General features: G+C 37.6%; 1 protein-coding gene and 1 pseudogene across 1 annotated transcript in view; both read left to right on the forward strand.

The window, feature by feature from the left end:
* Positions 1–6,966: 6,966 nt before the first annotated feature.
* LOC122435616 lies at positions 6,967–8,073 on the forward strand (annotated as a pseudogene).
* A 2,677-nt stretch (positions 8,074–10,750) lies between these two features.
* Positions 10,751–12,504, forward strand: part of SATL1 (spermidine/spermine N1-acetyl transferase like 1) — a 30,034-nt gene continuing 28,280 nt past the window's right edge. Inside the window, exon 1 of the mRNA XM_043459788.1 lies at positions 10,751–10,973. Coding sequence (XP_043315723.1) covers positions 10,751–10,973 — 223 coding nt within the window. The remainder of the gene's footprint in view (positions 10,974–12,504) is intronic.

Here is a 12,504-nt window from a genome sequence, read left to right on the forward strand (position 1 = left end):
TGTGCCAGTACTATATTATCTTGATTACTGTAGCTTTGTAGTATTGTCTGAAGTTGGGGAGCCTGATTCCTCCTGCTCCATTTTTCTTTCTCAAGATTGCTTTGTCTATTTGGGGTCTTCTGTGTTTCCATACAAATTGTAAAATGTTTAGTTCTAATTCTGTGAAAAACGCCCTTGGTAATTTGATAAAGATTGCATTAAATCTGTATATTTCTTTGGATAGTATAGTCATTTTCACAATATTGATTCTTCCAATCCAAGAACATGGTATATCTCTCCATTTGTTTGTGCCATCTTTGTTTTCTTTCATCAGTGTTGTTTAGTTTTGATAGCTTACGGTGAACAGTGCTGCCGTATTCGTGGTCTCTGGAGGAGAAGATTTAACTCTGGAACAAGATAGTCTCAGTCACTTGGGGCTTTGTGTAGATTTTATTTAAAGTGAAAGTGACAGAAAAAGCTTCTGACATAGACATCAGAAGGGGGCAGGAGAATACCTGCCTCACAAGTTTATTTGGGACCTTATATACTTCTCAACTAGCTGCTGAGAATAGGTAAAAAATACCTCAAGGCTGTGAGAATTTTGCCCAGATCATTTCCTGTAACATACATCCTGGGATGACATTAGCATGAGATTAGCTGGGAACAGGTTAACCCAGAGCTCAAGGCTGCGGAAATTTTTACCCAGACCTCCCATAACGTACATCCAAAGCTTAAAAAAAAAAAAAAAAAAAAAAAGGTATGTCATTGAACAAGAGATACTGCTGCCTATGAGGCCTACTTGTCTAAGGCAAAAGAATGTGAAAAAGAAAGAATGTTTACCTTTTCCTTAAAGGGGCCTTAGGCTTGGACTCCTTATCAACCTGCCTAAGTTAACTCAGTTTTCTGAGTACAGGACTTTATTTATATCCTAAGGCAAGTTTATTCCTCGGTATTTTATTCTTTATATTGCTATGGGAAATGGGATTGTTTAGAATTTCCCTTCTGATATTTCATTTTATTGTATAAAAATACAAAATATTTATGTATATTAATTTTGTATTCTGCAACTTTACTGACTTCATTGATGAGTTCTAGTAGTTTTCTGATAGTGTTTTTAGGATTTTCTATGGATAATACCATGTCATCTGCAAATATCAACAGTTTTACTTCTTGTTTTCCAATTTGGATTCTTATTATTTCTTTTTCTTATTTTATTGCCATGACTAGGACTTTCAAAACTATGTTGAGTAATAGTGGCTTAGAGTGAACATCCTTGTATTACTCCTGATGTTAGACGAAATGCTTTCAGTTTTTCACCACAGAGAATGACATTTGCTGTGGGTTGGTCATATATAGCTTTTATTATGTTGAGGTAGGTTCCCTTTGTGCCCACTTTCTGGAGAAGTTTTATCATAAATGGGTGTTGAAATTTGTCAAAAGCTTTTTCTGCATCTATTGAGATGATCATATGGTTTTGTATTCTTTAATTTGTTGATATGGTTTATCAGGTTGATTGATTTGCTTATACTGAAGAAAGCTTGCATCCCTGGGACAAATCCTACTTGATCACAGTGTATGATCCTTTTAATGTATTATTGGATTCTGTTTGCTAGTATTTTGTTGAGGATTTTTGTGTCTATGTTTATCAGTGATATTGGTCTGTAATATTCTTTTTGGTGACATCTTTGTCTGCTTTTGGTATCAGGATAATGCTGGCCTCATAGAATGAGTTGGGAATGATTTTCCTTCTGCATTTTTTGCTAGAATTTGAGAGGGATGGGTGTTAGCTCTTCTCTAAATATTTGATAGAATTCACCTGTGAAACCATCTGGTCTTGGACTTCTGTTTGTTGGAAAATTTTTAATTGCAGTTTCAATTTCATTACTTGTGATTGGAAGGTTATACTTTCTAAGGATTTGTCCATTTCTTCCAGGTTGTACTTTTCATTGGTGTGTAGTTGTTTGTAGTAGTCTTTTATGATCCTTGATATTAGGTTGGTGCAAAGGTAATTGTGGTTTCAGACTGTGAATTATGAACCATTATAATTAGGCTCAAACACATCTTTATTAATCAAAATAGGAACCATTACAATCAACACCTTTTTGCCAATGAGAAATACGTTTATTCCTGTAGCATGAAAATCCATGCTTCAGGACTTGATGAATTATTGGAAAGCACTTTCTGCTTCCTGGTGGTTGTGGAAGCATTTTCCCTGCAAAAAGTTGTTGAGATGCTAGAAAAAGTGGTAGTGGGTTCGTGAGAGGTCAGGTGAATATGGCTGATAAGGCAAAACTTTGTAGCCCAATTCATTTAACTTTTGAAGCATTGGTTTTGTGACATGCAGTTGGGTGTTGTCATGAAGAGTTGGGCCCTTTCTGTTGACCAATGCCTACTGTGGGCATTGTAGTTTTTGGTACATTTCATCAGTTATTTAATGGTTTCATTGGGGTTCAGAAATTTGTAGTAGATCAGATGGGCAGCAGACCACCAAACAGTGATCATGACCCTTTTTTTGGTGCAAGTTTGGCTTTGGAGCTTCTCAGTCCAACCACTGAGTTGATCATCGGCAGTTGTCATATAAAATCCACTTTTCGTCACACATCACAATCCAATCAAGAAATGTTTCATTGTTGTTGCATAGAATAAAAGAAGATGACACTTCAAAACAATGATTTTTTAAAATTTTTCAGTCAGCTCATGAGGCACCCACTTATCAATATTTTTACCTTTCCAATTTGCTTCAAATCCCAAGCTATCACAGAATGGTCGATGTTGAGTTCTTTGGCAACTTCTCCTGTAGCTGTAAGAAAATCAGCTTTGATGTCAACTTCCAATGGCTGGCCACTACACTCCTCATCTTCAAGGCTCTCTTCTTTGAAAAACTTCTTGAACCACCACTGCACTGTACATTCATTGGCAGTTCCTGGCCAAATGCATTGTTGATGCTGCAAGTTGTCTCTGCTGCTTTGTAACCCATTTTGAACTTGAATAAGAAGAAGTAGTCAAGTCATTCAGTCGTGTCCGACTGTTTGCAACCCCGTGGACTGTAGCCTACCAGGCTCCTCCATCCATGGGATTTTCCAGGCAAGAATACTGGAGTGGGTTGCCATTTCCTTCTCCAGGGGATCTTCCCGACCCAGGGATCAAACCTCGGTCTCCCACATTGCAGGCAGACGCTTTACCCTCTGAGTCACCAGGGAAGCCCTGGTGAATAAGAAAATTGCTCAAATTTGCTTTTTGTCTAACATCATTTCCATAAACTACAATAAATATAAAATAAGCAGCAAAGAATAAATTAATCCTGGAGAATGTTCTGTATGCACTTGAGAAAAAATTGTATTCTGCTGCTTTTGGATGGCATGTTTTATAAATATCAAGTCTATCGAGTCTAACATGTCATTTAAGGCTTGTGTTTCCTTACGAATTTTCTGTCTTGATGATATGTTCATTGGTGTAAATGGGGTGTCAAAGTCCCCCACTATTATTGTGTTACTGTTGCTTTCCCTTTTATGGTAGTTAGCATTTGCCTTATATATTGAGGTGCTCATATGTTAGGTGCATATATATTTACAATTCTTATATCTTCTTGGATTGATCCTTTGATCATTATGTAGTGTTCTTCTTTGTCTCTTGTAATAATTTTTTTAAACTCCATTTTGTCTAATATGAACGTGGGAAATCTTTTGTTCATCCCCTCACTTTCAGTGTATGTGTGTCTCTGGGTCTGAAGCGGGTCTTGTGTAGACAGCATATATATATATATATATATATATATATATATATATGTATATATATATATATATATATGTATGTATGTATTCATTTTTATTTTTTTTAATATTCATTCAATCTATGTCTTTTGGTAGAAGTAATTAATTCATTTACATTTATGGTATTTATCAATATGTATATTCCTGTTACCATTTTGTTTATGGTTTTGGGTTTGTTTTTGTAGATATTTTCTTCTTCTTTTCTGTTTCCCACCTACAGAAGGCCTTGTAGCATTTGTTGCAAAGTTGGTTAGGTTGTGCTGAATTCTCATAGTGATAGCTTATGGTGAATGATGTCAGATTTGTGATCTCTTAAGATGATTTAGCTTTGCGACCAGGGACCAGGCTTGATCACTCAAGAGCTTTTGTGTAACGGAGTTTTATTAAAATATAAAAAGGAACAGAGAAAGCTTCTGACATAGATACCAGAAAGGGGACAGAGAGTGCCCCCCCTAGCTAGTCTTACCAAGTTCTTATATACTTTTACCAGAACCACTCCCACAACATACATCTTAAATTAACAAGATTAGAACTAACAATAGAAAGGTCTTACCAGATCTTTTTTCTCCCTCCTAAAATAACAAAATTAGTCAGAAAGTTCCTGTTAAAAAGGAGAAACATGTCCTTGAGCAAGATACATTGTTGCTATATAATCCATTTGTCTTTTTCTCCTCCTTGAGTGCCCCAGACTCCTTATCAACCTTCCTAAGAATTAACTCTCTCAATAACTTTTGCTTGTCTGAAATCTTTTGATTTTTCTGTAGAATCTGAATGAGATTTTTGCTAGTTTGAGTAATCTTGGTTGTAATTTTTCCCTTTCATTACTATAAATACATCCTGCCACTTTCTTCTGGCCTGCAGAGTTTCTGCTGAAAACCCAGCTGATAACTTTATTGAGATTTCCTTATATGTTATTTTTTTGCATTTCCCTTGCTGTTTTTAATATTTTTTCTTTGTATTTAATTTTTGTTTACTTGATTAATACATGTCTTGGTGTGTTTCTCCCTAGGTTTATCCTGTATGAAACTTTCTGTGATTCCTGGATCTTCCTGGCTATTTCCTTTCCATGTTAGGGAAGTTTTCATCTATAATCTCTTAAAATATTTTCTCAGACCATTTCTCTTTTCTTCTTCTGGGACCTCTATAATTCAAATAATGGTGTGTTTACTCTCTGACATAAATCACAGCAGGATCCTCTAGAACCCACCTCCCAGAATATTGGAAAGAAAAACAAAAATAAATAAATGGGACCTAATTAAACTTAAAAGCTTTTGCACAACAAAGGAAACTATAAGTAAGGTGAAAAGACAGTCTTCAGAATGGGAGAAAATAATAACAAATGAAGCAACAGACAAAGGATTAATCTAAAAAATATACAAGCAACTCCTGCAGCTCAATTCCAGAAAAATAAATGACCCAATCAAAAATGGGCCAAAGAACTAATAACCAGACATTTCTCCCAAAGAAGACATACAGATGGCTAACAAAAACCATGAAAGAATGCTCACAATCAGTCATTAAATCAAGAGAATGCAAATCAAAACGCACAATGAGGTACGCATACAACGCAGTCAGGATGTGTGCTACCAATAAGTCACATGCAATAAATGCTGGAGAGGGTTGTGGTAGAAAAGGGAACCCTCTTTACTCTGTTGGGTGGGAATGCAAATTACGCCCTATGGGGAACAGGTGTAGATTTTTTAAAAATTGAAATAGACTGCATAATGATCTATGCAATACCCACTCCTGGGCATATCACATGAGGAAACCAATCTGAAAGAGCAACACATGCACCCCAATGTTCATCGCAGCACGTTTATAATAGCCAGGACATGAAGCAAATCTAATGCCCTAATCAGAGACGAATTAGGAAGCTATGGTACATATACACATGGAATATTACTCAGCCATTAAAAAGAATTCATTTGAACCAGTCCTAATGAGATGGATGAAGCTGGAGCCCATTATACAGAGTGAAGTAAGCCAGAAAGATAAAGAACATTACAGCATACTAACACATATATATGGAATTTAGAAAGATGGTAATGATAACCCTATATGCAAAACAGAAAAAGACACACAGGATATAACAGAACTACAAGAGGACTTGGGAACTTCTGTGGGAGAGGCAGGTTCGGGATGTTCTGATAGTGAATCAGGCATTGCGAAACAAGTATACGTATCATGGTGAAACCAGATTCCAGCCCGGTTGGGATGCATGAGAAACAAGTGCTCAGCGGCGGTGCACGGGGAAGACCCAGAGGGATGGGAGGGGGAGGGAGGCGGGAGGGGGGATCGGGATGGGGAACACATGTAAATCCATGGCTGATTCATGTCAATGTATGGCAAAAATCACTACAATATTGTAAAGTAATTAGCCTCCAACTAATAAAAGTAAATGAAAAAAGTTAAGGAAAAACAAAACAAATAATGGTGTGTTTAATGCTTTCCCAGAGGTCTCTGAGACTGTCCTCATTTCTTTTCTATCTTTTTTGTTTATTCTGTTCCTTGGCAGTTTCCATCATTGTATCTTCCAGTTTGCTTATTCATTCTTCTGTCTCAATTGTTCTGCTATTGATTCCTTCTAGTGTATTTTTCATTTCAGTTATTGTATTGTTCACTGTTTATTCTTTAGGTCTTCCAGGTCCTTTTTAATCATTTCTTGCATTTTCTATATCCGTGCTTCCATTCTATTTCCAATATTTTGGATCATCTTTACTACCATTAATCTGAATTGTTTTCCATGTAGTTTGTCTATTTCCTCTTCATTTATCTGGTCTTGTATGTTTTTACCTTGCTCCTTCATCTGTAACATAGTTTTTATCACTTCATTTATTTTTTAATGGGTGGTGCTGTACTTGTCTTGGCGGTTGTTTGACATGAGGCATCCACCACTGGAGTTTCCAGGCAGTTGGGTGGAGCCAGGTCTTAATGCCAAGATGAGGACCTCTGGAAGACTTGCTCCAATTAATATTCCCTGGGGCCAGAAGTTCTCTGTTAGCCCAGAGACTTGGACTCAGTGTTCCCACCACAGAAGCTCAGGCCTGGCCTGGGAACCAAGGCCCTGAAAGTTTCACCACATGGAAAAAAAAAAAATCAAAAGAGCAACAAACAGAAAAGAGAAGAGCAATAACACAGAATAAAAAGTAATGAGAAATATATTAGAAGGAATAACAGCAAAAATTAAACACCAATCCCCACCCCTTCTACCCCCGCCATGGTTGAGTTTTCTGAGGTCACATCCTACACCAAAGATGACTTCTACTGTCCCGTCTGCCAGGAGGTGTTCAAAATGCCTGTGCATATCACAGCCAGTCAGAACATTTTTTTTTTTTTTTTGTAGAAAATGTTCCCTGACCACAGTGAGAAAAAATGGAATACCTTGTTCCCTCTCTCATGGAAATGTGACTTAGACGTGGGAGGGCATATCATGAACTAGACTTAAACCTTGAAAGTATGAGAAAATTTTCTTGTAGCTGCACAAAACAGATTAAATTCTATTTCATGAGACATCATTGCAAATATTATAAGAAGTATCAAGATGAATATGGTGCTTCTTCTATCATTCCAAACTTTCAGATTCCTCAAGATTCAGTATGGAACAGTAATAGGAGTGAAACATCCATATCTGATAGCACAGAAACTTATTGAAAGAATAAAAGTTCTTCTGGGCATCCCACCTTTAAGTGTCCCTTGTGTCAAAAATCAAATTTTACCAGACAGTGTTTGGTAAACAGTAATCACCTGTCTCATATATCACATATTTCATTCATTTTAACAGTAATCACCTATTTCTTATAGCTCCTGTGACGTGTCCTATTTGTGTATCTCTTCCTTGAGAGGCCCTTGGACTGCAAGGAGATCCAACCAGTCCATCCTGAAGGAGATCAGTCCTGGGTGTTCATTGGAAGGACTGATGCTGAAGCTGAAACTCCAGTACTTTGGCCACTTCATGCGAAGAGTTGACTCATTGGAAAAGACCCTGATGCTGGGAGGGATTGGGGGCAGGAGGAGAAGGGGACGACAGAGGATAAGATGGCTGGATGGCATCACCGACTCGATGGGCATGAGTTTGAATAAACTCCGGGAGCTGGTGATGGACAGGGAGGCCTGGCGTGCTGCGATTCATGGGATCGCAAAGAGTTGGACACGACTGAGTGACTGAACTGAACTCCTTAGCCAGATTACTAGAAATTTCATTAGTCATCTAAATCAAAGACATCAGTTTCATTATGGAGATTTTGTGAATCTTCAATTAGTTGAGGAAACCCAGTATCAAACTGCTGTTGAAGAAACTTTTCAAGTAAATATTTGTAGGCTGTAGACATCATTCCATCTTTGAACCTGCAAGTGCCATCTTTAAGGAGAAAACTACATGAAGTCACCATTTCAATAACTTGATGTGTATATTAGTAAAAGTAATTCAGTCTATTGTTTTAGATTTTTAATTGAAAAATAAAGGTGGGCCATCTAAGAACTTCATTCTCTTAATAAGTTAAAAGATAAAACTTAGGACATTATCTTTAAAAGCATTAAAAGGATTACATTTCATTAACATAATGTTGAAAAGGGAATGCCTGTTGTACTTATAGCACATATTCTTGAATTTTTCCTTGCTTTTGAAATTTGTTTGCTGCAGTTCCTCCAATTGATGCTATTGTATGCAGGTAACACAGTACCAAATTCTGAAAGATGTGATTGATATAAACTTAACAAATCTGAGCTAGTTATCTGAGTTGCATAATGGAGACTTGAAGTGCTAATGAGACTGTTCAAAGTAAGCACTTACGGATTCTAGCCAAAGAATTCAGATATAAGAAAATTGTATTTATATACAGTTTACTGTTTTTGAAGACTAGTGAGATTTCTTTAATAATTTTTAACTCTTTAAAAAGTGAAAGGTCATTGTATGGATATTTCCTTTTTGCTGTTAGAGGAAATATCAAGAGAAAAATGTATTTCTTTTGTGGGCAGTTGGTAGTTTCAAATCTTTTTTGACTAATTTGTAAGCGTAAAGTACAGTAAGCTAAATTACAGCTCTTTGACCTCAGAATTTTCAATAGCAGAATTGCTATTGGTTAGCTAAATGAAACTTTTATTAGAAACTTTAAATTGGTTATATTACAGTATATGGTGGCGGTTTAGTCACTAAGTCATGTCCGACTCTTGCAACTCTATGGACTATAGCCTGCCAAGTTCCTCTGTCCATGGGATTCTCAAGGCAAGAATACTGGAGTGGGTTGCATTTCTTTCTCCAGGGGATCTTCCCAACCAATGATTCAAACCCTGGTCTCCTGCACTGCAGGTAGATACTTTACCAACTGAGCTACAAGGGAAGCATGGATTACATTGTGTGTGTGTGTGTGTGTACATATATATGTATTTAAATGAGAGGTTTGATTTATCTCACTTTAGAAATTCATTCAAAGCCAAAGATGCATATGTGTATATACATGCACTTTTGTATGTATATACATGCATAAGCATGTAGTTCGTCAGGTTATATACATACTTTAAGATTTTTAAATGAACAAGCAATATGGGATTGAAGTATTTATTTGATTTGATTAAAATTTTGTATATCACCAAATTTTTAAAAGTAACAGTCAAATGATAAGTCATCTACTTGGCTACTATGACACCTTAAAAATTGAGTTTACACACCTACAAATTACCTGTGCATATGGTGTTCATTTGTTATCTTAAAGATAATGCGAGACTATAGTAGTGAGATGGATTCTACCAGCCACTCTGTTTCACTGTATTTTAGTCATTAATGAGAATCACAGACACAGAAAATATTACATACATTATATACTTGTAGTTTAAATATGCCAATATTACTGTCTATATTCATCCCACCCTCTCTTTCCCCCGCTGTGTCCATAAATCTGTTGTCTATCTCTGTGTCTCTATTCCTGTCCTGCAGATAGGTTTATTAGTACCATTTTTCTGGATCCCATATGTATGTGTTCATATATTTGTTTTTCTCTTTCTGACTTACTTCATTCTGTATAACAGGCACTAGGTTCATCTACCTCAGTTCAACTGACATTTGTTCTTTTTATGGCTGAGTCATATTCCATTGTATATATGTACCACACCTTCTTAAACACCAACCATGTGCCAAAATTGTTTGAGCCCCACATTTACCAAGGGTCAAGTACTATGGTGCATGCTTTATATACATAATCGCATTTAACCCTAACAACGAATTTGGCATTATGATCCCAGTTTCATAGAGAAGGAAATTGAGGCTTAGAGATGTTAATCTGCCTGAGATCACACAATTTGGAAATGGTTGAGTTAAGATTCAAACTCATGACTAGTGTGACCTCCTGAATCCATTGTTCTGAACCAGATTTGGAGACACTTCACTGTCTATGTACATGTTTTCTTTTATTTAATCAACCCCATATTTGATGTGCATTTTAATTATTTCCAATTTTGTGGTATCAGTGCTGCAGTGAACATATTTGTGCAATAAATTTTTAAATAAATATCACTTTAAATATTCCCAAGGAACCTGGAAACTTTTTGGAAAAATAGCAGTAGATGAAGCCCAGACAAAAGCTCTATTTAAGATGCTTAGCGGGGTGGAGTCAAGATGGCAGAGTAGGAGGACATGGAGTTCATCTCTCACAATTAGGGCACAACTAGCACCTTGGGTGCTAGTGGGAGTCCTCAGACACCAGAAGGGACAGAAAGAACCTCAGTGCAACTGGGTAGGTCATGGGAGGGAAGCAGGGAGAGAGAAAACGTGGAGGCAGGACAAGACTATGCCCCAGAAGGGTGCCTAGGGGAGGGGAGAGGTTCCTGTGCTTGGAGAGGTCCACTCCATGTCAGGGGATCAGCAGGGATGGAGAGAAACCTTAAGAGAACTGGGAGATTGGAGGGGAATGCACCCAGTGTCTCCCCTTCCCAATGGGCTCCAGCATGACTGCTGGGATCCCAGGCCTGAGCTCCCCCTACCAAGGCCTCTTCTGGCCATGTGAACCCCCATGTCTGAGCTCCCCCCAACCTTTGCAGAGTCTTCTCTGGCTGTGTGGGTCCTGCAAGATCAAGTGGCAGCCCTGAAAAGACCTGCTCTGGCTGTGAAATTCAGGCAGGCTGAGTGCTATACACCCTCTAAGGTCTCCTCCAGCTGTGCAGGCCCCTGTGAGCCTGCCTGTGGAGGCTTGCATGGGCATGCATGCCTCGGACCAGCTCCAGAAACAGATGCTGGTGAGAGGAACACACAGACTTTAGGCTGACACAGTGGGTCCAGAGACATACCTAGAGATCTTGGAGGCCTGCTGAGGAGGCAGAGGTATGCTGCAGTTCACCATGGGGCAAGGACAACAATACAAGAGGCATCAGGGAATTTTTTTATTTTATTTTTACTTTCTTAATCTATCTTTTAAAAATTTTATTTTATTTTTTACTCTTTTTTTTTTTTTGGTTGTTTTCTGTTTTCTATTATCTTTGGTGCTTCATGCCCCACCCCAAAAACTAACATAAAAAAAAAAAAAAAACTAAAAGAAAGTTCACTGTAGAAATTCAACAAGGGTTTTAACAAAACCAAAGTATACCTTTTTATAAATATATGTACATATATTATCAGCAAACTACTACTGAGATTTCATGTTCTTTTATTTATTTATTTTAAAGAAAACATAAACAATTATATTAGTATGGAATGTCAGCTAATCAATTCTTCTTTTATTCTTTGATATGGGCCTTCTAGTGCAAGTGATTTTATGATTCTCATTCAGTTCAGTTCAGTTGCTCAGTTGTGTCTGACTCTTTGCAACCTCAAGGACTGCCACATGCCATACTTCCCTGTCCTTCACCATCTTCCAAAGCTTGCTCAAACTCATGACCAATGATGCCATCCAACGATCTTGTCCTCTGTCATCCCCTTCTCCTCCTGCCTTCAATCTTTCTTAGCATCAGGGTTTTTTCTAATGAGTCGGCTCTTCTCATCAGGTGGCCAAAATAGAGCTTCAGCTCAGCATCAGTCACTCCAAAGAAGATTCAGGGTTGATTTCCTTTAGGATTGACTGGTTTGATCTCCTTGCAGTCCAGAGGGCCAGGGAGTCCAGCTTGTCCCTCTGTGACAACTTAGAAGGGTGGAATGAGGGGTGGAGTAGGAGGGAGGCTCAAGAGGGAGCCATACACCTATGGCTAATTTGCAACGTTGTATGGCAGAAACCAACACAACATTGTAGCAACTATCCTCCTATTAAAAAAGCATTTGTTGAATGATAGCAAATTTTAAAAACATTATATGTAATGCTATAGCAACTGGAGAAGACTAACAATACGTTATTAAGTAAAGATAGTTACTATGATGTCAGGTTTATTTAAAATTTTACATATTTTTATGTAGAGAGAAAAAAATATATAGAGAGGCAAAGGATAGTCATTGAAATGTAAATAATGATTATGTACAGATAGGACTCTGAGAGATTTTTCATTTCTATTTTATATGTTTCTTAGGTCTCCCAGTCTTCTATAGTCATTTATTCCTTTAACAAGCAAATGTCTTGAGTTCCTACCCCAGGTAACAGCAGGGTCTATGCTCTTTACCCATCCCTCCTCTCTATAGTGAACTTCTTCTTAGATGTCTTCTCACCAATCAGTCCAAGCTATAGTTCTACTAGTCCCTGTGTTCAATTCCTGCAGCTGCTGTCTTCTTTCAGCACCTCTGTCACGCATGTAGCCTTCATTCTTCCCTTTACATGTCTCGGAACCACTGAGGCTAGTCTAGTGA

This window comes from Cervus canadensis, chromosome X (genome assembly GCF_019320065.1).
Source record: "Cervus canadensis isolate Bull #8, Minnesota chromosome X, ASM1932006v1, whole genome shotgun sequence".
In the NCBI taxonomy this organism is placed as follows: Eukaryota; Metazoa; Chordata; class Mammalia; order Artiodactyla; family Cervidae; genus Cervus; species Cervus canadensis.